Here is a 26,888-nt window from a genome sequence, read left to right as displayed (position 1 = left end):
TTAAAGACATGAAAATACACCTACACGATGCTGATTTTCTCTGTATTTATGGTAAAGTATAATATAAGTAAAATCAATCCATCCCCATTAGAGGAGGGGTTCCACATTCCTCATAGCCTGACATTCTGTCCTGCAGATGATTTGGGGTGGGGGACAGCAGATCCTGTTGGGGGGGTGCACTGACCTAGATTCTGGGGTCAATATCACCCCATATATGTTCATGGACACCTTACAAATACAAGTATACACACTAGAAAGTTATATAATAAAAAAAATATTTTTTTCAAAAATTTTCATTAGCACTAAATTAAAGGTATTCACAACTGCGTGGGTCACTGCCTCTCTGTCAGACAAGATCCCCAAGCTGAATACATAGCCAGAGAACATGCAAATAGGGCCTTTCCTCTGCTGATTTAATCAGCATAGCCAAGATCCTGCAGCTGGGAGAGGAGCCCCAGGCCTGGGATACCCAGGTGTTCATTCAGTGATCAGGACAGAATACAGACAACTCACCATGGAATTTGTGCTGGGATGGGTTTTCCTTCTTGCTCTTTTAAAAGGTAATTTATGGAGAAAAAAATTAAGTATGTGAGTGGATATGAGTGAGAAAAACACTGGATATGTGATAGTGTCCTGACCAAGGTGTCTTCCGTCTGCAGGTGTCCAGTGTGAGGTGCAGCTGGTAGAGTCTGGGGGAGACCTGGTGAAGCCTGGGGGGTCCCTGAGACTCTCCTGTGCAGCCTCTGGATTCACCTTCAGCAACTACTACATGCACTGGTTCTGCCAGTCTCCAGGAAAGGGGTTGCAGTGGGTCGCACGTATTAGCAATACTGGTAGTAGCACAATCTATGCAGACTCTGTGAAGGGCCGATTCACCATCTCCAGAGACAACGGCAAGAATACACTTTTTCTGCAGATGAACGGCCTGAGAGCCAAGGACACAACCGTGTATTGCTGTGCAAAAGACACAGTGAGGGGCCCTCAGCGTGAGCCAGTTCAGAAACCTCCCTGTTGACACAGGATGTGCTGAGCTGCAGGGACACTCAGGGCAGAAGAGAGTGCTCAGCATCCACAGCAGAGATCAGACCCAGGAGCAGATGCTTTGGGGTTGGGCTTCTTTGAGATCAGGGATTTCCTCTCTAGACTCTCAGCTGTCCACAAGGATATTTTTTTTTTCTTCCATCGCTAATACCTCATGTTCTCCATACAGCCAACCACAAGAATATAACTTTGCCTCCACATAGCTGAGATCTCACCAGTCTCTGGGAAACTTCCCTTCATCAACCTCTTCTATGTCCCATTTTCGTTCTCCACAGAAGCACATGCTGCAAATTCCCATCATCCTTAAGAAATATCTGCACAGCCCAGGCTCTCTGCATGCTACAAGCCTGTTCTCTGCCCTCAGGGGGGCACACACTGTCCCCACATGTTTATGAGCTTCCCCCAGGATGACTGCCCAACTCAGTTCTTGTCCTCCTGGCTCCAGTGTATCCTCTGGCTCATTATACATGTGGGCAGACACAGGTGATCAGGAACTGCCCCTCTCTAGGCACCGCTCCATTTCCTGGATGGAAAAGCAACCCACTTGCTATGAGGGGCTCTCAGATTTCCCCAAGAAAGTGGTGTGATGACAAACCAGAGAGGGAAACCCATCCCTGTCCTGCTGGGTCCTGTTCTGGTGGGGAGAGTCCATGAAAGCATCCTTGGTGAATGTGTTTGAGATGTGTTTCCAGGCTTCCACACAGGGAATCCATGTGAATCCTGAAATCCAGCTGGCAGGTCCCAGATCCCTGCCCCCCCTCTGCTGTCCTTTGAATATGCATCAGAAATGACACCCAACCTCACTCTCTCCTTCTTCTGACTTCTCCCTCAACCTGTCCTGGACTCTGAGCCCTATGGAACTGGTGTACTGTCACACTCCCCAATCTTTGCCAAGTGCCAGATGGAGAAAGGCTCAATAATGAATGTCTACCGTGATGGTGGAGCCCTAAAGTGTGGCTGCAATAGGGATCCATGGCTCAAACCATGATCCAGAAGTAAAATAATATATCAGCTACTATATGAGACAATGCTGTCACTTCCTCTCATATCCCTGCTTTTGTCCCATCGACTGGCCAGGATTTCCCCTAGAGAATTCATAAATAAATTCTGGGCGATTTGCTCTCTTGATTTCCCATGAAACCAGTACTGAACTCGCACATCAGAGGACTCACAGGAATGGGGACATCCGAGGGGGGTCTGCATGGAATCCATCTTCTGTGTCTCAGGTGAATCTGTGCCCTTGTAGCTGGAGCAAGGTCAGGCCCAGTCCTCACCTCTGCATGAAGCTCCTTGAAATGGCCGGTCCCAAGAAGAGGGAAACACATTAGGGGGTCTTCTGTCTATTGAAAACTATCCTGTGTGTATATCTCAGACATTTCAGGAATGTCTAAAAACAGTTACTACTCTAATGTACCTGCCCCCTGTGACTCTCCTTGTGTTGCATGCACTGGTCCAGATGAACCTGGACAAGGAGTCCCAGGTGTGCAGAACCTCACAAACTCTCTCACTTACCTGTGTTACCACAGAGTTCTCTTGAACATCCTGCTCAAGAATGTTTGGATCAACCGGGAGAGCAAAGAAGAACTTAAACAATTAGTGGAAAACAATGAAAATGAAGACACTTCGGTCCAAAACCTATGGGATAATGCAAAGGCGGTCCTAAGGGGGAAATACATCCCATCCAAGATTCCCTCAAAAAAATTGAAAAATCCAGAACACACCAGCTGTCTCTACACCTTAAAGAACTGGAGAATAAACAACAAATTTAACCAACTCCACACACAAGAAGGGAAATAATCAAGATTAGAGCTGAGATCCATGAGATAGAAACTAGAGATACAGTAGGATGTATCAATGAAACTAGAAGCTGGTTTTTTGAAAGAACCAATAAGATCGATAAACCATTTTCCACACTAATCCAAAAGAAAAGAGAGAAAGCTCAAATTAATAAAATTATGAATGAAAAGGGAGAGATCAAAATTAACACCAAGGAAATAGAAAAAATCATCAGAAGTTATTATCAACAGTTATATGCCAATAAGTTAAGCAACCTAGATGAAATGGATGCATTCCTGGAAAACTTTAAACTCCCAAAATTGAACCTGAAAGAAATGGACAAACTGAATAGACTGATATCTAGTAATGAGATTGAAGCAGTGATCAAAAACCTCCCAAAAAACAAGAGCCCAGGACATGAGGGATTCCGTGGGGAATTCTACCAAACTTTCAAAGAAGAAATAACACCTATTCTCCTGAAGCTGTTTCAAAAAATTGAAGCAGAAGGAAAACTTCCAGACTCTTTTTTTGAAGCCAGCATTACCCTGATCCCCAGACCAGGCAAACACCACACCAAAAATGAGAATTTCAGACCAATATCACTGATGAATATGGATGCTAAGATTCTCAGCAAGATCCTGGCAAATAGGATTCAACAGCACATTAAAAAGATTATCCACCATGACCAGGTGGGATTCATCCCTGGGTTACAAGGATGGTTCAACATTAACCAATCAATCAATCTGATAGAACAAATCAATAAGAGAAGAGAAAAGAAACACATAGCGCTCTCAATTGATGCAGAAAAAGCATTTGACAAAATCCAGCATCCATTCCTGAATAAAACGCTTCAAAATATAGGGATAGAGGGAACATTCCTGAACTTCATAAAATCTATCTATGAAAATCCCACAACATATATCATCCTCAATGGGAAAAAGGTCACAGCCTTCCTGTTGAGATCAGGAACACGACAAGGATGCTCACTCTCACCACTCTTGTTCAACATAGTATTAGAAGTCCTAGCAACAGCAATCAGACAACAAAGAGAAATAAAAGGTATCAAAATTGGCAATGAGGAAGTCAAACTCTCTCTCTTCACAGATGACATGATACTTTATATGGAGAACCCACAAACTCCACCCCCACATTACTTGAACTCCTACAGCAATTCAGCAATGTGACAGGATACAAAGTCAATGTACAGATATCAGTTGCTTTCATATACACTAACAATGAAAACACAGAGAGGGAAATTAGAGAATTGATTCCATTTACTATAGAGCCAAGAACCATAAGATACCTGGGAATAAACCTAACCAAAGATGTAAAGGATCTGTACTCAAGGAACTACAGAACACTCATGAAAGAAATTGAAGAAGACACAAAAAGATAGCAGTTCATTCCATGCTCATGGATTGGAAGAATAAACATTGTGAAAATGTCTATACTGCCTAGAGCAACCTATACTTTTAATGCCATTCTGATCAAAATTCCACTGGTATTTTTCAAAGAGCTGGAGCAAATAATCCAAATATTTGTATGGAATCAGAAGAGACCCCGTATCACTAAGGAAATGTTGAAAAACAAAAATAAAACTGGGGGCATCACATTACCTGATTTCAACCTTTACTACAAAGCTGTGATAACCAAGACAGCAAGGTACTGGCATGAAAACAGACACATAGACCAGTGCAACAGAGTAGAGAGCCCAGATTTGGATCCACAACTCTATGGTCAAATAATCTTCGACAAAACAGGAAAAAATATACGGTGGAAAAAAAAGTCTCTTCAATAAATAGTGCTGGGAAAATTAGACAGTTATATGTAGAAAAATGAAACTCGACCATTCTGTTATACCATACACAAAGATAAACTCGAGATTGAATAAAGCTCTCAACGTGAGACAGTAATCCATCAGAATCCTAGAGTAGAACATAGGCAGTAACCTCTTCGATATCAACCACAGCAACTTCTTTCAAGATATGTCTCCAAAAGCAAAGGAAACAAAAGCAAAAATGAACTTTTGGGACTTCATCAAGATAACAAGCTTCTGCACAGCAAAGGAAACAGTCAACAAAACAAAGATGCAACACACGGAATGAGAGAAAATATTCACAGATGACAGTACAGACAAAATGTTGATATCCAGGATCTATAAAGAACTTGTAAAACTCAACACACACAAAACAGAAAGTCATATAAATAAATGGGCAGAAGACATGAACAGACACTTTTCCAGTGAAGACATACAAATGGCTATCAGACACATGAAAAAATGATCATCATCACTAGCCATCAGGGAGATTCAAATTAAAACCACATTGAGATACCACCTTACACCACTTAGAATGGCAAAAATTAGAAAGACAGGAAACAACATGTGTTGGAGGGGATGTGGAGAAAGGGGAACCCTCTTACACTGTTGGTGGGAATGCAAGTTGGTGCAGCCACTTTGGAGAACAGTGTGGAGATTCCTCAAGAAATTAAAATAGAGCTTCCCTACGACCCTGCAATTGCACTACTGGGTATTTACCCCAAAGATACAGGTATAGTGAAAAGAAGGGCCATCTGTACACCAATGTTTACAGCAGCATTGGCCAGGGTCACCAAACTGTGGAAAGAGCCAAGATGCCCTTCAACGGATGAATGGATAAGGAATATGTGGTCCATATACACTATGGAGTATTATGCCTCCATCAGAAAGGATGAAAACCCAACTTTTGTAGCAACATGGACGGGACTGGAAGAGATTATGCTGAGTGAAATAAGTCACGCAGAGAGAGTCAATTATCATATGGTTTCACTTATTGGTGGAGCATAACAAATAACATGGAGGACAAGGGGAGTTTAGAGGAGAAGGGAGTTGGGGGAAATTGGAAGGGGAGTTGAACCATGAGAGACTATGGACTCTGAAAAACAATCTGAGGGTTTTGAAGGGGCTGGGGGTGGGAGGTTGGGGGAACCAGGTAGTGGGTATTGGAGAGGGCACGGATTGCATGGAGCACTGGCTGTGGTGCAAAAACAATGAATACAGTTACGCTGAATAGAAATAAAAAACATTAAAAAAATTTAAAAGTGCTTGGTGAAAAGAAATGATATGAAATGGAGGGATTTCTATGGATGAATGTCTATGCCCCAACTCCATTTGAGCATCACACACAGTATGTTCTGGTAGGAGACTCATGAACTCATGGTCACAAGTCATGGTCTAAGAGATGTGCCAAGTTCAAGCTCATTCTACAGTAGCTCCTCATCCTTGTAGTCCCCCTTTCAGTGCTGAGTTTCTGCAGAGGCTCCTCCCCATGGACTGCTGCCAGAAAGGGTCACTGTCCCTGGGATAGTTCCACAGAATAGGAGTGGCAGGGGGAGATGTTTGTAAGACTCGCTACCTGCCCTGCAGTATTTCTTGTGATCACTGGATCCTGGTACCACACACAGGGCTCAGGCCTACACATGTTTGATGTCCTACTGCTTGGAGGTCTACAAGAAATCAAATCCACTGGTCTACACTCAGTGCTGGGAGGGATACACCCCTGCAGGAACTCTGGGGTTGAGTCTATTCCTCTGGGTTTCCAGAGCTTCACCCCTTGCATTTTCAGACCCGTGACACCTTATTCCAACCTACCAGCAAGAAGTCCATTGATTATCTCTGCTCACATGACTGAACTCTTCTACTGGGGCCTAACCTTCCTCTGTTATCTCTCAAAAGAGCACTTGACATGACATTAGGAACCACCCAGATTCTCCCGAAAAGAAGTTCTGTTATTTTACTTAAGTATAGATGACAGACAGTGTTTCATGTTTCTGGAGGATGACACAGTGAATGGACAAGATTATATGGTGTGCTGTGCTCATCACAGGGGTATCCTTTATCAGTGAAATATTTGAATCCTAAGGTCTCTGTGTTAATGAAATAAGGGAAAGTCTGATTCATCCTATAAGAGAACCCTCACAATTTCTAGTCATTATCAGGCCACCATATTCGACCCTCAGGACTCCAAGCTCCACATGCATCCCGTATACCATACATTTATCACATCCCTACAGCCCCAAAGCCTCAGTCTAGAAATGCATAAACTCCAGTTCAACGTCTTCTAAGTATCGTCACCCCAAATCCCCACATCTCATCATCTAAAACACATACAGGCAGCACTCTGAGTGGAAATCCATCCTGGGAAATTCTCCTCTTTTTTTTTTTTTAAGATTTTATTTATTTATTTGACAGAGAGAGATCACAAGTAGACAGAGAGGCAGGCAGAGAGAGAGAGAGAGAGAGAGAGGGAAGCAGGCTCCCTGCTGAGCAGAGAGCCCGATGCGGGACTCGATCCCAGGACCCTGAGATCATGACATGAGCCCAAGGCAGCGGCTTAACCCACTGAGCCACCCAGGCGCCCGGAAATTCTCCTCTTAATCTGAGGACCCATGATACTCAAAAATACATTATATGTTTCCAAAATGTCTGGTTCAGCCTACAAGAAACATCAGTTGGATTCACTTCCATTGCACGGATCACACAGAGGGACTAAAGGAATTAACAGTTGTTTCTAAGAACAACTGGGAAACAGTTAGTTTCTGAGGCCTGAGATTCTCTGTAGTAGAGAACTCTACACTGGGTCTATGGATCTGCATCTCGGGTCAATTTTCCTTCTTCACGATCTGTGCCAGTGTGAGAATGTGCGTGCTTTCACTGGAATGCTCCCTGCTAAGAGAATCTGGGGAGCATTGGCCACCTTTCACCTTGTCCTCTCTTCCCGTTCAGACCTAGGTGGGAATGACCGTACCTCTCCAACTTTGTCAAAACTGTGTGGGACTCTGTTGCATGAGGGATTCAGTGCAGTTGCATAAAATCATGCCACAGCAACACTGCAAAACTGGTAATAATCATGTTTATTGAAGATTCAGATTTCCTGATTTTCACAAATTTGTGGAGCTTAGATTGGCCAGCGTAGATGTTCATGTGTATCGCTGGTACTATTCCAGAAATGTCCAGTGTCTGCATGTCGTTTTACCTAGTGCTAATGACAATGTGGTTGGAGGAATTCTCCAGGACTTGACAAGAAAGGGGACCATCTCCCATGTAGGTGTGGGGTGAGGTTGGGGGTGAACATGAAGCCAGCCAGCGACTACTCAGGGCACCCTCCACAACAGCTAAACAGCACCCCTATTCAGTCATGGGCTGATGAGGAGGTAGGGTTAGACTTGTGGTCTGCTGTGTCTCACAGGGCCAGCTGGGCATATCAAGGCCCCATATCCATGGACTATTGCTAAGGGAATGTAGACTCCTTGCACATAGCTCAAGAACATGTCTGTTTACACAGTCTATGAAAATGACTTGTGCATTGACCCTGTATTACTGAACATTGTCAACCCTCTCTGCCTGGGTGGATCGGTGGGTTGGGCCTCTGCCTGTGGCTCCGATCGTGGTCTTGGGGGTCCTGGAATCAGCCCCCACATTGGACTCTCTGCTCAGCGGGGGCCTGATTCCCGATCTCTCTCTGCCTGCCTCTCTGCCTACTTGTGCTCTCTCTCTCTCTCCCTCTCTCTCTCTCTCTGTATATATATATATATATATATATATATATATATATATATATGTAAAAATATGTATAAATATATATATAAATATATATATATGTTAAATAAATAAATGAAATATTTATAAAAATTTTAAAAATCACACTTGATCAAGAACCTTGGAATAGCTTCCTGTTCTCTGCCGGCTCACACCTCTGCCTCTGTAGCTAAGATGATCACCTCCTTCTACTCCTCTACTCTCAATTCTGAAAGAGGGGGTGTCCCAACGAGAGCTGGACATGAGTAGCCACAGCAAAGGGCTCACTGCTACTCCATGAGAGATTCACTTCCATCCCATGCTGCAAGGACTTGTGTAACCCCACAGGTGTCAGGCCCTTGGTAAATACACAAGTCTTCCCAAATCCACCCCCTACAGTGGAAAAGGTAAGCACTGGGTTTAAGGTAGTAACTAAGGCAGTGACTCCTGGGTCCCAGCTTAGGAATCCTGTGCTCCACATTCATGCTTCTAGACTCTACTTTCTCTGAGTGCTCAGGTCAAGGGCTCCAACAGGGAAAAGGATTTCTGCGCCATTTTAAATTGGCTTCACTGCTTTCTTGTTATTTCTTCACAGGAGTTCCATCCCAGGTCTTCCTGCAGTATTCTGGTTCTAGGTAAGGGAATCCCAGAGAGACACTTATTACTCACAGGCCTCTTCTCTGGGTTCTTACTGAGCACTTCTGATGTGGGTGTAACCTAGGTCCATCAGCCCCCGGGAAGGCACAGGGGTGGATCCCAACATCTACTGGGACAATGTTAAGTAATACAACCTATCTCTGAGGAGCTAACTTATAATTTCCAAGGACCCCTCCGAACATCAGGGGATCCTGACAATGACCAGCATGGAAACTTCCCAACCAGCCATTTATTACCATGTATGGAGGTTACAGAGACAGAACTCAGTTGGTTCCTTGACAAGATCTACCACAGACTCTCCACTGAGCCCTACTTCTGCAGAACTGGAAATGGTGGAGAGATGGAATTTCCTGCCAGGCCTGAATTTCCTATCCTAACTTCACTGACTCAGATTCCTGACTTCTTTTTTCTTTTCTTTTGAGAAGACCCCAGTACCCTGACATTCATTATCAACAGTCCCTTTTTGCAAGCAGGCAAAAACCATCCATATAAATCAGCCCATTCAAAGATTCCTGAACGCAATGCGGCATAATAAAAATTAAATTAAAATATGCCTTTAGTAAAACACTGTGCCTGATGTTGGAATAGCGTCAGGGGATAAGAAATCCAGAAGATTCTAGAGATAGAGATATGAGCTAGTCTTGCACGGAAAAAGATAAATTATAGTGACACACATGTGAGAGTAAACTATTTTGTGAAACAGCAAAACGGCTAACTGTGTTCTCATCATGGAGTGTCAGACACTGAGACAAACAAAATGAGTTTTCAGTGTCTCACATGAGGGCTGTGTAGGAAACATCTAGCTTCAAGGTCTCAGCTGAGTGCAGAGAGCTCCAGAGCAACAGGCTGTATAGAAATTCCAACTCCTGGAAAGGTAAATGTCTCTGTTTGACACCAGAAGCACATCTCTTTAATCTGATGACCAAACTGGGGGAAAAGGCACAGCACAGCATCTGTCCTGAAACCTCAAGTTCAAGTCTGAGCATGAGAACAGAATTGTCTATGGTTTATAATATCTACACCATGAAAATGAATTTCCAGATTCTATATATTTGAAAGGAAACAACAAAAGACTGAGTTACAAATACCCATTACATAACAAGACAAAACTGAGAGAGACCAGAAAGACACAAGACTTTTCTGTCAATTGTATATCAAGAAACTATTCACAGGCAATCAATATACACGAAAACAAAAAGTTATAGTTTAAAGACCAGGTCTATAAAAACATATATTATAAATAGACTTTGTAAAAATCAAATACTTTCTTCTGCCTCATGACAATCAAGATAAGGAAAGACAGTTATGGGCTAAGGGACAATATGCAAAATTTGGATAAGCAACAAAGGACTTGCCTCCAGAATATACTAAGAACTGTGGAAGTACAATGGAAAGATCGGCAACCACCATCTGTAAAACAGGCACAGCCTTGTGTAGACATTGCATCCAGGATGGTATAGAAATGTTAATTAAGTGCAAGAGAGGACACTTCTCACCATGGATTATCAGGGAAATCCAAGAGAAGGCCACAATGAGATCCACTCTGCCCTCATTACAGTGGCTCAGGTGTGAAGGAGGCACTGACCATACCATCTTGGTGAGCATGTATCACACTTGGGGCCTCAAATCTTGCAAGGTGGAATGAACAATGAAACAGCAGCTCTCGAAAAATATTTGGCTGTTTCCTATGAAGTTAAATGTGTATAGAGGAGAGTTTCTGTGTGGCTCAGTGGGTTTAGCCTGTGCCTTCGGCTCAGGTTATGATCTCAGGTTCCTGGGTTCGAGCTTCGCATTGGGATATTTTCTCAGAAGGGAGCCTGCTTTCTCCTCTCTCTCTGCCTGCCTCTCTGCTTACTTGTGGTCTCTATCTCTCTGTCAAATAAATAAATAAAATCTTCTTTAGAAAAAAGATGGATACAGGTCATGTGTGACTTGGAAATCCAACCCATGTGTGTTTGCTCCAGGAAAACGAAATCCCATGTTCACACAAAAATGACATGTGGATATTCATAGCATTTTTATTTGTGTTTGAGGCTAAGAACTCTACAAAAGTCTTTCTAAATTTAAAAGAATAACGCAAGTAGAAAACATCCTTCAATGGAACACTATTCTATGACTACAAGTCACACTAGTGATACACTCATCAACCGAGGGGAAACTCAAGGACATGACACTGAGTGAAGGTCGGCACTCTCAAAGAGAACATAGGCCATGTAGCTCACGGCATTCACAGAGGGCATGCTGGCTGAGAGTGGTTTGGTTGGGCTTCTTTACGTCTTGCTTCTGCATACCCATATAATGAGCTCTTCTGCATCAGGCTGCATGCTGTCCTACTGTCAACAATGTCCTGATGTACAGAGTCTGCACAAACTGAACCAACCCACCTTGGGCTCCTCGAAGTGAAGAGTTCCTGAGACCAGGGCCTAACATGTGCTCTCACAGTAGCTGTCCACTCCAGTATCTCCACCTCTGCCTCTCTCCTGCAGGACAGCAGGAATCGATTAGGTCACCTCCAATGAGTCCATCTGTCTCATGCTACCCCCGCTCCCCACAATTTGATGTCAAGATCTTCCTCACTCTCAGCTGGAAGTGAAATCAGTCATACAGGAAAAGACTTGGCACTCTGTTGAGTGGTTTGTGTTCATCACGCTGCTTTCCATAGTAACTAAACTATGTGGTACTCTCATCAAGAGTATTCCACGTGACCACAGCTTTATAGTAAAGCTTGAAATCAGGCAACAAGATACCCACAGTCCTTTTTAAAATTTTTCAACATTTCCTTAGCAATTTGGGGTCCCTTCTCGTTCCATACAAATTTTAGGATTGTTTGTTCCAGCTCGTTGAAAAATGCTGGTGGAATTTTCATTGGGATGGCAAGGAAAGTATAGATTGTTCAGACAGTAAAGACATTTTAACAATGCTTATTCTTCTGATCTATGAACATGGAATGCTTTTCCATTTTTGTGTCTTCAATTTCTTTCATGAGTGTTCTGTAGTTTCTCAAGTACAGATCCTTTACCTCTTTGGTTAAGTTTATTCCCAGGCATCTTATAGTTCTTGGTGCTATAGTAAATGGAATCTATTCTTTAATGTCCCTTTCTGTACTTTCATAGTTAGTGTATAAGAAAGCCACTGATTTCTGTACATTGACTTTGTATCCCCCCACGTTACTGAATTGCTGTATGAGTTCTAGTAGTTTGGGGATATTTATCCCAAAGATGCAGTTGTAGTTAGTAAAAGGGCCGTCTGTACCCCAATGTTTATAGCAGCAATGTCCACAGTCACCAAGCTGAGGAAAGAGCCAAAATGCCCTTCAATGGACGAATGGATAAGGAAGATGTGGTCCATATACACTATGGAGTGTTTTGCCTCCATCAGAAAGGATGAATATCCAACTTTTGTAGCAACATGGACGGGACTGGAGGAGATTATGCTGAGGAAATAAGTCAAGCAGAGAGAGTCAATTATGCGGTTTCACTTACTTGTGGAGCATAAGGAATAACATGGAGGATATTTGAAAAAGGAAAGGATCACTGAATTGTGGGATATCGGAGGGGGAGTTGAACCATGAGAGACTGTGGGCTCTGAGAAAGAAACTGAGGGTTTTGGAGGGAGGGGATTGAGGGTTAGGTGAGTCTGGTGGTGGGAATTAAGGAGGGCACATATTACATGGAGCACTGTGTGTGGAGCATAAACAATGAATCTTGGAACACTGAAAAATTTTTTAAAAAGTGTATTCCAGGGTTTGCTTTTTCCACATCATCACCAACACTTGGTCCATTCTCATTTTCTTTTTTTTTTTTTTCACAGACTTGTTAAGAGCTGTGGGGTGCTTTCTCACTGGTGTAGGGTTGGGTTTCGCTGATGATTAGTGATGTTGATCACTGATAGACATTTGCTTGTATTCTTTTCCTAAGATTTTTTATATGAGGGACAGACAGAATTTCATCAAGTGCACAGAAGGGCAGAAAGAGAGGGAGAAACAGATTCCTAGGTGATGGCAGAGCCAATGTGGGACTCAATTCCAGGTTGTAATTTGAGCTGAAGGCAGATAATTAATAAACTGAGTCACCCAGCAGCCACCATTTTTTTTTATCTTCTATAGAGAAATGAATATGGAAGACCTTGGCCCAAATTTTTTGAAATATATATGAAAGAAAGAAAAAATGAGAAGAGGAGCAGATGGAGAAGAAGAGAGAAAATGTCCAATAGATTCCCAATGAACACAGAGCCTGTGACAGAGCTCAATCCAGGACTTTTGTCATTACCTGATCAGAAATCAAAAGTTGGACTCATAATCTACTGAGTCATTCAGATGCCCCATCCTTGTCCGAACTTTTAATCTTGTGATTTGTTAATTTTTATTAATGTGTTTTTGATAGTTTCTGTTGAGGTTAAGGAGTCCCTTCTGTATTTGGAATGTTAACTCCTTCTCAATATTTGGTTGAGCACTGTCTCCCATTTCATAGTCTGCCTTCTTGCGCTGCCAAAATTTTTCTGCATACTTTGTAGTTTGATGTTGTCCCACCTGTCTGTCTTTGCTCTTGTTTCCTGTGATTTCACTTTTATAACAATTAAACCATAGCTGAGCAAATGTCATGATGTTTGTTCCCCTTTGTTTTCTTTTCTTTTTTTTTAATTTATTTTATTTATTTAAATTCAAGCTAGTTAGCATACAGTGAATTATTAATTTGAGGGGTGGTATTTACTGATTCATTAGTTGTGTATAACATCCAGTGCTCATTACATGATATGTCCTCCCTAATGCCCATCACCCTGTTACCCCATTTCCCTATCCACATCTCCTCTAGCAACCCTCAGTTCTCTATAGTTGAGACAAATCAAAAGCAAATGAACAGACAAAGAAACCAGTCCAGGATGAGATTGTTTTTCCTATGAATTACAATAAATATTTAAACAAGAATAAAGGCCAATATTTCTCAGTCTCTTCCCAAAAAAACTGAAGGAAAGTAATATGTCCAAATTCATTCTATCAAGCCAGCATGACACCGACAACAAAGCCAGGCAAGGACTCCTCAAGACCTGAAAACTCAGGCCAATATCTCACATGAACAGGCCTGTAAAAATCCAGGCATACTGAATGCAAAGTACATTGAAAGATCATACATGATGACCTAGTGGAATCGTCCTTCAGAAACAAAGATCACTCAACATACACAGATCAATAAATGGGACACTCTGCATTAAGACAGGGAAGGATTGGATCTATATAATGCTCTCTGCTGATGCCTAAAACTATCTGAGAAATTTCAACACATGTTCATTAAAGTACCTCAACAATTGAGGAACAGATGGAAATTACCTCCACATGATCATGGCTATAGATGAAAAACCTACACTTTACATCATATTAAACAGTGAGAACCTGAAGCCTTTCCTGTCACGTCAGGAGACAAGCAAGGATGCTCACTCCTACCATGAGTATTCAACATGGTATCATGAAGGAGAATAAGATGTGCAATTCCAAATATGTCATCTGGTCCCTGAGTTACTGTGAACTAAAGTCACTTGAGAACCTGCCAGTGGAAGGACATTCTGAGCCTCCTTTGTCCTCCTGACAGCAGGAAATCAATCTCCTGTGGGAAAGTTCCCTTCCCTGTACCAGGAGGGGAGAACCATCCTCAGCACCAGAATATGGAACTTAGGGCCCAGAAGACTATACAAACAAACCTTGTTGGTTCTTCACTAATTTACTAACCCAAATCTTTGCCTTAAATCTTTGCAAACCCAATCTTTTGTTATCTAAGTGGCACAAGTGCTGTCTACTTCGGTCATTTTCTGAGTTCATATTTTAGGGATCTGATGCATGTGCAAAATGAAATTCATTTTCCCCTTACATCTGTCCTGCAGCTACTGAATATTTAGACCCAACAAAGAACCCAGAAGATAAGAAGGGAATGTCTTCTACATTGACAACTGGAAGACCTACCCAGAGAAATTAGCCAATAAAAAAATAAATATATTGAAATCAGTAACAGGAAGAAAAATTCTTTGTTTGCATATGATATGTGTATTTTTTAAAGATTTAATTTATTTATTTGTCAGAGATAGAGAGAAAGAGAGAACAAGAGAGCTAGTACAAGCAGGGAAAAAAACAGGCAGAGGAAGAAGAAGGGTCCCTGCTGAGCAAGGAACCTGTTGTTGGACTCGATCCCAGCACCCTGGGATCATGACCTGAGCTGGAGACAGAGGCTTAATTATGGAGCCACCCAGGAGTCCCCACATATGACATGTTCTTATACACAATCAAACACTACAAATGCCACACAGAGAGAGACAAAAATCTTTGAACTAAACAACGATATCTGGGAAACTCCAGGATACCAAATCAACATACAAAATAAAGCTATGTCTCCACACAATGACAACAAATATCTTAAAAAAAAAAAGAAATTAATAAAATCATTCTATTTACACTGACACAGGAAATAAAATATTTTGGGTTAACATTCAATAAGGAGTTCAGATACTGTACACTAAAAATGCCGTACATTGATGAAAGACTTTTAAAAGTGCATACAGAAATGGAAAGATAACTGTGTTCACAGATTAGAAAACTTCCTCTAGTCACAGTGCCATCTAAACAAAGTGATCTTCAAACGTAATGCAATCTTTGCTTTCTTTAACTAGTAAAGGATGGAATCTTAACCTGGAGCTGGCTATATAGTCAGAAGACATGCATATAGGGCCCTCCCTTTGCTGATTAAAACATCACAGCCAGAAACCTGCAGCTGGGAGAGGAGCCCCACCCCGGGATTCCCAAGTGTTCAGATTCAGTGATTAGGACAGAACACAGACAACTCATCATGGAGTTTGTGCTTGGCTGGGTTTACCTTTTTGTTCTTTTATTTTTAAAAAAATTATTTTTTTTAATTTTTTATAAACATATAATGTATTTTTATCTCCAGGGGTACAGGTCTGTGATTCACCAGGTTTACACTTTTCACAGCCTCACCATAGCACATACCCTCCCCAATGTCCATAACCCCACCACCTTCTCCCGACTGTCCTCCCCCCAGCAACCCTCAGTTTCTTTTGTGAGGTTAAGAGTCTCTTATGGTTTGTCTCCCTCCCAATCCCATCTTGTTTCATTTATTCTTTTCCTACTCCCCAAGCCCCCCACATTGCCTCTCAACTTCCTCACATCAGGGAGATCATATATGATCATTGTCTTTCTCTGATTGGCTTATTTCACTAAGCATGATATTATATGGAATATAATGGAATATTATTCCATTTCTTGATTGGATTATTTTTTCTTTGGGTGTTGAGTTTGTTGAGCCCTTTATAGATTTTGGATACTAGTCCTTTATCTGATATGTTGTTTGCAAATATCTTCTCCCATTCTGTCAGTTGTCTTTGAGGAAGAAACAAAGAAATGGAAAAATGTTCCATGCTTATGGGTTGGAAGAACAAATATTGTGAAAATATCTATACTACCTAAAGCAATCTACACATTTAATGCAATCCCTATCAAAATCTAATCCATTTTTTTTTTCAAAGAAATGGAACAAATAATCCTTAAATTTATATGGAACCAGAAAAGACCTCGAATAGCCAAAGCAATATTGAAAAAGAAAGCCAAAGTTGGTGGCATCACAATTCCGGACTTCAAGCTCTATTACAAAGCTGTCATCATCAAGACAGCATGGTACTGGCACAAAAACAGACACATAGATCAATGGAACAGAATAGAGAGCCCAGAAATAGACCCTCAACTCTATGGTCAACTCATCTTGGACAAAGCAGGAAGGAATGTCCAATGGAAAAAAGACAGTCTCTTCAACAAATGGTGTTGGGAAAATTGGACAGCCTCATGTAGAAAAATGAAATTAGACCATTTCCTTACACCACACAAGAAAATAGACTCAAAATGGATGAAGGACCTCAATGTGAGAAAGGAATCCATCAATATCCTTAAGGAGAACACAGGCAGCAACCTCTTCGTCCTCAGCCATACCAACTTCTTCCTAGGGACATCGCCAAAGGCATGGAAGCAAGGGCAAAAATGAACTATTGGGATTTCATCAAGAGCAAAAGCTTTTCCACAACAAAGGAAACTGTTAACAAATCCTTTGTGTTCTTTTAAAAGGTAATTTATGGAGAATAATAGTATTAAGTATGAATTAAGTAGTAATAGTAATAAGTAAGAATTAAGTATGCAAGTGTATGTGTGTGAGAGAAACAGTGGGTACGTGACAGTTTTCTGACTAGGATGTCTTCTGTCTGCAGGTGTCCAGTGCAAGGTGCGGCTGGTGGAGTCTGGGGGAGACCTGGTGAAGACCGGGGGGCTGGTCCCTGAGACTTTCCTGTGCAGCCTCTGGATTCACCTTCAGTAGCTACTTCATGAACTGGGTCCACCAAACTCCAGGGAAAGGGCTATAGTGGGTCATAGATACTAGCAATGATGGAAGTAGTGCAAGCTACGCAGATTTTACGAAGGGCCAATTCACCATCCCCAGAGAAAACAGCAAGAACACGCTGTATCTGCAGATGAACAGCCTGAGAGCTGAGGACACAGCCGTGTATAACTGTGCAAGAGACACAGTGAGGGGACCTCAGTGTGAGCCCAGACAAACCTCACTGTAGGATGGGATTTGTACCACCAGAGGGTGCACACCACTCACCAATTCTGTCTTTAAGCACCAGGAGCAGCTGCAGATGGTGGTTATGAGCAGGCTTCCTGTCAGGGTCTGGGGCTTCCTCTCCATAGAGCAGTTCCCCACAGGAAGACTCTTTGAACACATGATTCTGTGCTTACTTCTTAATTCTCTGACTTAGAAAATTTGTTCTAATGGGAAAACAACTACACAAAATTTTTAAAAAAAGATATAAATACACAAAATACAGAGTCAGTTACATTGTTTATTTCCATTACTAAGTACCAATGGATTACAAATATTCTGGTGCTCATGAACTGATCCTTTACAGGAATCCTAGCAGCACTCAGTATGCATCTCAGCTCCACACAGCTCACAGTGCAAACTTGCTAGAAGGAACGTCCATGCTGGACATAAGGCTACAGAGGCATTGACAATGAAAATCAATGGAAGAGGACCCATATTAGGGTCACTGTCTTGAACCATGCTCACAGCATCAATATAGTGATGGTCTGGGAAAGCAGAGGGACACTCAGCCATACATGGTGTGAAAGTGGAGTCTGAAGCGCACACACACACACACACACACAAACACACGTATATAAAACCATCACCACCTTCACCATCATGCGTGCTGAGAGTGGGGCAGGCCTCTCAGCAAGGCATAAATGCTTGGATAGAATCAGAGAAGGACACTGGTTCAGGATGTGTGTTGCATGTCAGTGGTGGGGACAGGGTCCTGCTATGGGAGGGACTTGTGTGGAGTCAACCTTCCACCTGCACTGAAGTAAGGAGATCCCCTGGGTCCTTGCTGGATTTCCCATGTGTGGGGTATGAGGAGAAGTGGGAGGAATGAAGATCAAGGAGCTAGCAAGCAATGGTCAAGGGATACAGTGTGATGACAAATTCCACTAAGCAAGTACAAAACCAGTGAGAACAAAAAGAGAGAAAAGGCCATCTTAAGTAGAAAAAGGTCTGAGTTTCTGGAAAATGAGGAATGATCTATGGAAGCAACACCACAGAATTGCACTATGTTGCTATAGAGTATTTTCATTCTAGTCAGAGTTGAAAAGCACAGTCTAGGTCCATGATGACTGAAAGGAAATAAGTCCATGAAGTCATTAGGAAGCATACATGTTTCCATCCTCCTTATAAGCCTCAGAAAAGTTGGCAAATTCAACAAAAGGAGAGTCCACAGGGGTTAGGTATGCTCTGTGGGGTGTCGGCAGATGTTGCTGCAGAAATGGGTCCTCTCCATGCACTGGTGACCAGGAAAGAAGGCTCCTGGTTTGAGGCAAACAGTGGCTGTCATTCCCAGGTGGGGCCTGTAGCTCACAGCTGAGGTTAGCAGTGGAATCCAGTGGAGAACATGGGAGATATGGGCACAGTCATAGGCTGGCCACTTGACATAACTTCCATAGCCTGGTGCCTGAGTTTTGGATTTGCATGTGCACAGGTTCCTTCTGCAGCCTGGCAAGATCCTTCCATACTGCTCTTCCTTCCAGTGTCTGGCCTCTGCCAGTGAATGGAATTTCTGAGCTTCTACCTCAACATTCTCCTGGCCTGCTGTCTCTTGGCGCTCTTATCCACAGCCAGTGGGAAAGGTTCATGAACAACAAGGGGTTGTTTCTCTTTCTGGGATCGAAGAGCTCCTGGGAAAAGAAGGTGCATGGATGAGCCTCAAAGCAACCTGCTGCTTTCGGCCGCTTCAGATCTTCCTCAAGCTTGTGCTTCCAAACCTGTGCCTTTGGAGACACCAGTCTTGAAACCAGCAATTCCTGATACACACAGCAACATGGCTGTGTGTACAAGGATTGATGCTGAGCCAAAGAAGCCATGCAAAGACAGTACATGTAGTACAATGACCCATTCATGAATCCTACAAAATTAAAGTCTAAGGTGACAAGAGAAAGAACAACTATATGGGGAAAGGGTGAAGCAGTGAAGAAGAAGGAGGAATTCCAGGGAAAGTGGAAGAAATTTTCAGGAGAACTGATTTCCTCACTCTTGATACTGTTGATTTTGACACCTGTGTTTATCATGTCACACACTCCGCCTGTGCGCAGTTCATCTGGTGTCAAGTACATGCACCAAATCTATAAGAGATAATCACAGAGATGACTCAGGAGGAATGCGGAGATAGTGGACGGTTAAAGACTTGGAAACACACCTGCACGATCTGATTCTGTCTGTAATTCAGGTAAACACTACAACAAGCAAAATCATCCCATCTCCATCACAGGAGGTGTTCCACATTTTTCATGAGCCTGCCCAATCTGTCCTTCAGCTGATTCAGGGATGCAGCAGGTCCTGAGGGGAGGAACACTGTCCCATATCCTGGGATCACTCTCACCCTACAAATGATCATGGACACCTCACAAAACCTCTCCAATTCTGAGTGTAGGCTAACAACTTTCATGGAGTACATGACACCTACATTCTGAGATTTTTGCAAATATGGAAGAAAATAAGTAGAAGATATAGCCAAGGTATATACTCTGGAAATATATATAATAAAAAATTATATTTTTTTCAGAAGTGGTCAATACCACCAAATCAAAGACAGTCACACCTGCTACAGTCACTGCCCTCTCTCTGAGCTAAGATCCCAATCTGGCTATACACAGAGAACATGCAAATAGGGCCCTCCCCATGCATATTAAGCCAAGCCAGCCCTGACCCTGCAGTTGGGAGAGTAGCATCAGCTCCAGGATTCCCAGGTGTTCCCCTCAGCAATCAGGAAAGAACACAGACAACTCAGCATGGACTTAGTGCTTTCGTGTTTTCCTTCTTCCAGTTTTAAAAGATAATTTATGGAGGACATGGGGAGATGGAAAGGAGAAGTGAGTTGTGAGGAAATCAGAGGGGGGAGATGAACCATGAGGGACTGTGGACTCTGAGAAACAAACTGAGGGTTTTGGAGGGGAGGGGCTTAAGAGGGTGGGTGAGACTGGTGATTGGTATTAAGAAGGAGACATACTACATGGAGCACTGGGTGTGGTGCATAAACAATGAATCTTGGAACACTTAAAAAAATAAAATAATTTTTTTAAAAAGGTAATTTATGGAGAACAGAAGATATTGAGTATGTGACTGAATATGAGTGATAGAAACAGTGGATGTGTGACAAATTCCTGACCAGAATGTCATGTGTCTGCAGGTATCCAGTGTGAGGTGAAGCTGGTGGAGTCTGAGTGAGACCTGGTGAAGCCTGGGGGTACCTGAGACTCCTGTGCAGCACTTGGATTCACCTCCAGTCGCCGTGCCATGAGCTGGTCCACCAGGATCCAGGGAAGGGGCTACAGTGTGTCTCAGGTGTTAGCTATGATGTAAGTAGTAAAAGCCAGGCAGATTCTGTGAAGGGTCGCTCACTATTTCCAGAGACAAAACCAAGAACATGTTCTATCTGCAGAAAAGCAGCTTGAGAGCCAAGGACATGGCTGTATTTTACTGTGGGTGAAAGACAGCGAAGGGACATCAGTGTGAACTCAGACAAACCTCCCTGCAGGGACACACCAGGGCATTGGCTAAAGAGGCACACAGATCACCAGGGGATACTTAGGTCACCAGGGGAGACTTAGGTGATCAGCAGCATTCAAGACCAAACAATACCCTTTCCACACCAGAAGCAGGTGCAGGTGGAGATTAAACGCATGTTTCCTGGCACAGTTTGGGGCTTCCTTTCCATAAACCAGTTTCCCCAACGAGACTTTCTAGAATTATTTGATCTTACTTCTTACATCTGTGAATAGAAATGTTGGCTATCATAGAAGAAAACTATATGTACATTCACAAAATGCAGGAAGTCACTTACACTTGATGAATCTTTTCCCTCAATGACAATTACGGACATTCTGATGTAAGCCTGCTAAGTCTGTAAAAGTTTCAGCTGGACTCAACAACACAGCATCACACAGCCCAGTGTAGAAGCTGTGAGCCAGCATCATCATGTTCATGCTGGACATCAGGTACAGGGCCATCATGAAGCCAAAGCCAGAGAAGAATGGCCCCAATATGGGGGGTCATTGTGTGGAACACATGCTCACAGAATCTATTTAGCTGACACCATCCAGAGGCAGAGGACCTGAAACACTCTTGGTACAGTTGGTGAATCAGATGATACGATACACACTTACAAGAGATTATGAAATGTTAATCACCTCCATCATCAAAATGTCTGTTGATTTCAGGGAATGCCTCCCTGCATGTCAGAAATGCTTCACTAAACCTTAGAAAGGACACAAAATCAGGGATTTTTTATTGTTCTTGTGAGTTAGCGCTGGAAAATTCCTTAGGGATCTGCAACATCAAGGGCACAGAACCTAGGCTTTCATACAAGATTCCCCATGTATGGAGCATGAGAAGAAAGAGGAATGAGGCTTCTGGTGCTAGTAAAAAATCATCAGAAGATAAAATGTCATGACTAATTCCATGCAACAATTACAAAAAGGAGTGAAAAGGAATATAAGTGATCAATAGGTGTAGAAGACCATCTGAGAGGCACCTTGGTGGCTCAGTGGGTTAAAGCCTCTGCCTTCACCTCAGGTCATGGTCTCAGGGTCCTGGGATCAAGCCCCACATTGGGCTCTACTCAGCACAGAGCCTGCTTCCTCCTCTCTCTGCCTGCCTCTCTGCCTACTTGTGATCTCTCTCTGTCAAATAAAATAAATAAAATCTTTAAAAAAAGAAGAACATCTGAGTCCCTTAAAAATATGAATGATAATATATAAGTAGACAATAATAATAATAAATCTATGAGAATAGGGCAAGGGTAGTACCCAGTGTCTTAGGTGAAAGCTGTCCACTTCCCAAGATCACCAGCAGGTTCTGATGGTCTTGTGTCCCCTGTAAGCACACAAAGACTAGAAGCTACAGCAGGATCCATGAGAATGCTCAGGTTGAGGTGCTGGTTGGGAGGAGCCTTCCACCTGCAGAGATAAATTAATCCTTCAGTTACTGATATCAGCCCAATGTGTTTAAATTCTACCATCACTACATTGAAACCTAACACCAATTTAATGGAATGAGTGGGTGGGGACTTAGGGAGGCACTTAGGTCAGAGTGTGCAGTCTCATAATAGGATTAGGGCTCTTATACACCAGGAATGGGAAAGCTTTCTGCCCCTTGGGCCCATGTGAGTTAACAGGGAAAGGACCATCTAGGACGTGAGTTCTCTCCAGACACCAAATCTGACTGCACCTTCAGATGGCACTTCCCAGACTCCAGAACTGTGAGAAATGTGTGTCTAATGTTTGAAACCACCCAGTTCGTGTACATTGTTACACCAGCTGGAACACATGGAGACATTAGTGACACATGAACCTAAGCATTTTTTCTGGCATTTTCAGACTTTGTGGCAGAGATAACTGATGGGATTTGAGTCTTACCATCATTTTACAGAGTTGTGTTATGCTGATTGCCATGAGCTGTGCAGCTCAGTCACTGGACATAATGTTGTTACCCCATGTCCCCAACATGAAACCTAGGTTGTGGGTTTCTGTGACTCTCCATCTGATCGTGAGGGTAGGTTCCCCATGACGTGCTCATTACTGGAAACCCTCAAGGCACCTACATTACTTGTTTATCCTTTAATGTGTTGTTTATATGCAATCCTTTTTCTAATGCATTTTGCACCAACTAGGTAACAACAAATAATGGCAATACCTAACAGCTCTGCCATCCTATTACATAGTTAACCCATGAACACACCTGGTAGCAAACCTGTTTCAGTAAAGTTGAGTGCACTGATGATGAGTGGAGCAGTTCTGAATTACCAGAAGCAGTGGAGAGGTCCAGATTTGTCCAAGTTCAACAAGATTTGTACTTAGCTGCTGTCCCCCAAACTTGCACATCCATGACTTTAAGCATGAGAGGATCAAGGAGGCAGTGGATAAAAGAGGTTCTCTAACAGAAGGGAGCCCCTTGACTAGTGGTGGAGGTTGATGAATGTGTGAGCAGCCCCTGGGGCAGAGGAATGTAGTCTCTCCCTGCAGGAGGATCATCTCCTCTGTCTGTAACCAGGTCTCTGGGAAGCTCCATGTGGACATTCCCCACATGGGAGAAAGAGGGTCCTGGGCATGGTGAAGGGGGACCCCAGAGAGCACACTGAGGTCCCTAAGGGTACAGGGAGACCCTCCTCCCAGGGCACCCCCAGGAACTAGTATGCTCTCTCCCCTATTCCCAATTCCATATAAAGTCACCTCCCACATGCCCATCTCTACCTGGACAATAGATGGAACCCCAGCCCTCATTTACTTACATTTTGGTCCTCCTTACCCAGGACTTACCTATTTTCACCACCTCTTACATTTTTCTACATCTGTTCCATGGATTCATGATGTCACAGTGTCAAATTTCTGCACTGAGGTCCCTGCAGTCCTGAGAGCCAGGCACCATAGAAACAAAGACAACATTAGCAAACATTATAACTCCTAAAGACCAACCACAGGGTCTTTTACTCACCCTGAGCACAGAAGGTTCTAGGGAGGAAGACATTAATCTGAGTTTGAAAGAGAAGCTTGGTGTTCCCTTCCCAGGTAACCTGAGACATAGAGACCCTACTAAACAGGCACCTTCAGGGGCTCTAGCCCCAGGATGAACCACCCACCACCATCCAGACCCCAAATTCTCATGGGAAAGAGGAGGATGAGGGGGAGGCTGGAAGTGAGCTTTCACACAGGATCTAGAGTATGGAGATTCTTCAACTTGATTTCTCTGTCCTCTGTGGTCCTCATGGAAAGGTTCAGCATGTATGTTATGTTTTGGGGGTGTTGAGTATGAGAAGTTATTTCTAGATCATGGACACCAGCCCTTTGACTGTAGTGCCATTTAAGAATATCTTCTTCCATTTCATGAGTTACTCTTTATTTAGTTGACTACTTACTCTGTTGTGCAGAAGATTTTTATCTTGATGAAGTCCAAAAAGTTCATTTTTTCTTTTGTTTCCTTTGCCTTTGGAGATATGTCTTGAAAGAAGTTGTAGTGGCCAGTGTTGAAGAGGTTACTGCCCATGTCCTCTTCCAAGATTTTAATGTACTCCTGCCACACATTGAGGTCTTAAATCAATTTTCAGTTTATCTGTGTATGGTGTAAGAGAATGCTCGAGTTTCAGTCATCGACACACAGCTGTCCAATTTTCCCAGCACCATTGAAGAGACTGTCTTTTTTCCACTGGAATTTTTTTCCTGCTTTGTTGAAGATTAGTTGACCATAAAGATGACAGTCCATATCTGGGCTCTCTACTCTGTTCCACTGGTCTGTGTTTCTGTTTCTGTGTCAGTACCAGGCTTTCTTGGTGATCACAGCTTTCTAGTAAAGCTTGAAATCAGCAACATGATGTTCCCAGCTCTGTTTGTCTTCTTCCAAATTTACATAGCTAATTGGGATCTTTTCTGGTTCCATACAGATTTTAGGATTGTCTGTTCCAGCACATTAAAAAATGTTGCTGGTGTTTTGACTGGGTTGAAGTTGAAAGTATAGATTGCTCTGGGAAGAATAAACATTTTAAAAACGCTTATTCTTCTGATCCATTTGTATGGAATCATCTTCCATCTTTTTGTGTCTTCTTCAATTTCTCTCATGAGTGTTCTGTAGTTCCTTGAGTACAAAACCTTTACCACTTTGGTTAGGTTTATTCCCAGGTAGCTTATGGTTCTTGGTGCTATACTAAGTGGAATCAATTCTATAATTTCCCTTTCTGTATTTTCATTTTTAGTGTATAAGAAGGCAACTGATTTCTGTACATTGATTTTTTTATCCTGCCACATTACTGAATTGCTGTAGGAGTTCTAGTAGCTTGGGAGTGGAGTCTGTAGGGTTTTCCATTAAAGTGTCATGTCATCTGTGAAGAGAGAGATTTTGACTTCTTCATTCCCAATTTGAATACCTTTTATTTCTCTTTGTTGTTTGAATGTTGTTGCTAGGACGTCTAACACTATCTTGAACAAGAGTGGTGAGAGAGGGCAACCTTGTCATTTTCCTGATCTCAACAGGAAGGCTGTCAGCCTTTTCTCATTGAGGATGATATTTGCTTGTGTTTTTCATAGATATATTTGATGAAGTTCATGAATGTTCCCTCTATCCCTACACTTTGAAGCGTTTTAATCAGGAACAGATGCTGGATTTTGTTAAATGCTTTTTCTGCATCGATTGAGAGGACGATGTGGTTATTCCCTCTTCTGTTATTGATTTTTTCTATCACACTGATTGATTTGCAAATCTTGAACCATCCTTGCAACCCAAGGATGAATCCCACCTGGTCATGTTCGATATTGTTTTTTAAAGATTTTATATATTTATTTGACAGATATCACAGGTAGGCAGAGAGGCAGACAGAAGGAGAGGGCCAGGCATGCTCCCTGCTGAGCAGAGAGCTCGATGTGGGGCAAAAATTTCTCAATTTGCAATAATCACACCTCAGATAAACCTCATTAGCTACAATACTATGGTGGATAATCTTTTTAATGTGCTGTTGGATCCTATTAGCTAGGATATTATTGAGAATCTTAGCAACCATATACATTAGGGATAATGGTCTGAAATTCTCCGTTTTGGTGGGGTTTTTGCCTGGTTTGGGGACGAGGGTAATGCTAGGTTCATAAAAAGAGTCTCGAAGTTTTCCTTCTGCTTCAATTTTTGCAATATCTTCAGGAAAATAGGTATTATTTCTTCTTGGAAAGTCCGGTAGAATTCCCCAGGGAATCTGACAGGTCCTGGGCTGTTACTCTTTGGGAGGTTCCTAATCACTGCTTCAATCTCATTACACGTATTGGTCTATTCAGGTTGTTAATTTCTTTCTTATTCAGTTTTAGAAGGTTATGGGTTTCCAGAAATTCATCCATGTCATCTAGGTTGCTTAACTAACTGGCATATAACTGTTGAAAATAATTTTTTATTTCTTTTCAGCGTAACAGTATTCATTGTTTTTGCAGCACACCCAGTGCTCCATGCAATCTGTGCCCTCTTTAATACCCACCACCTGGTTCCCCCAACATCCCACCCCCCATGCCTTCAAAACCCTCAGATTGTTTTTCAGTCCATAGTCTCTCATGGTTCACCTCCCCTTCCAATTTCTCCCAACTCCCTTCTCCTCTCCATCTCCCCTTGTCCTCCATGCTATTTGTTATGCTCCACAAATAAGTGAAACCAAATGATAATTGACTTTCTCTGCTTGACTTATTTCACTCAGCATAATCTCTTCCAGTCCTGTCCATGTTGCTACAAAAGTTGGGTTTTCATCC

The 26,888-nt window shown here is 42.5% G+C and overlaps 1 gene segment (V, D, J or C); it reads left to right on the top strand.

The window, feature by feature from the left end:
* Window positions 1-389: 389 nt before the first annotated feature.
* On the top strand, window positions 390-17,388 carry LOC125104558 (immunoglobulin heavy variable 3-74-like). The segment is given in 3 exon segments: window positions 390-560; window positions 660-986; window positions 17,282-17,388. Coding segments are annotated over 3 exon segments (480 nt in total).
* Window positions 17,389-26,888: the final 9,500 nt, after the last annotated feature.

This window comes from Lutra lutra, chromosome 7 (genome assembly GCF_902655055.1).
Source record: "Lutra lutra chromosome 7, mLutLut1.2, whole genome shotgun sequence".
Classification (NCBI taxonomy): Eukaryota; Metazoa; Chordata; class Mammalia; order Carnivora; family Mustelidae; genus Lutra; species Lutra lutra.
Note: the sequence above shows the minus strand (reverse complement) of the source record. Positions and strands in the feature narration are given on the sequence as shown.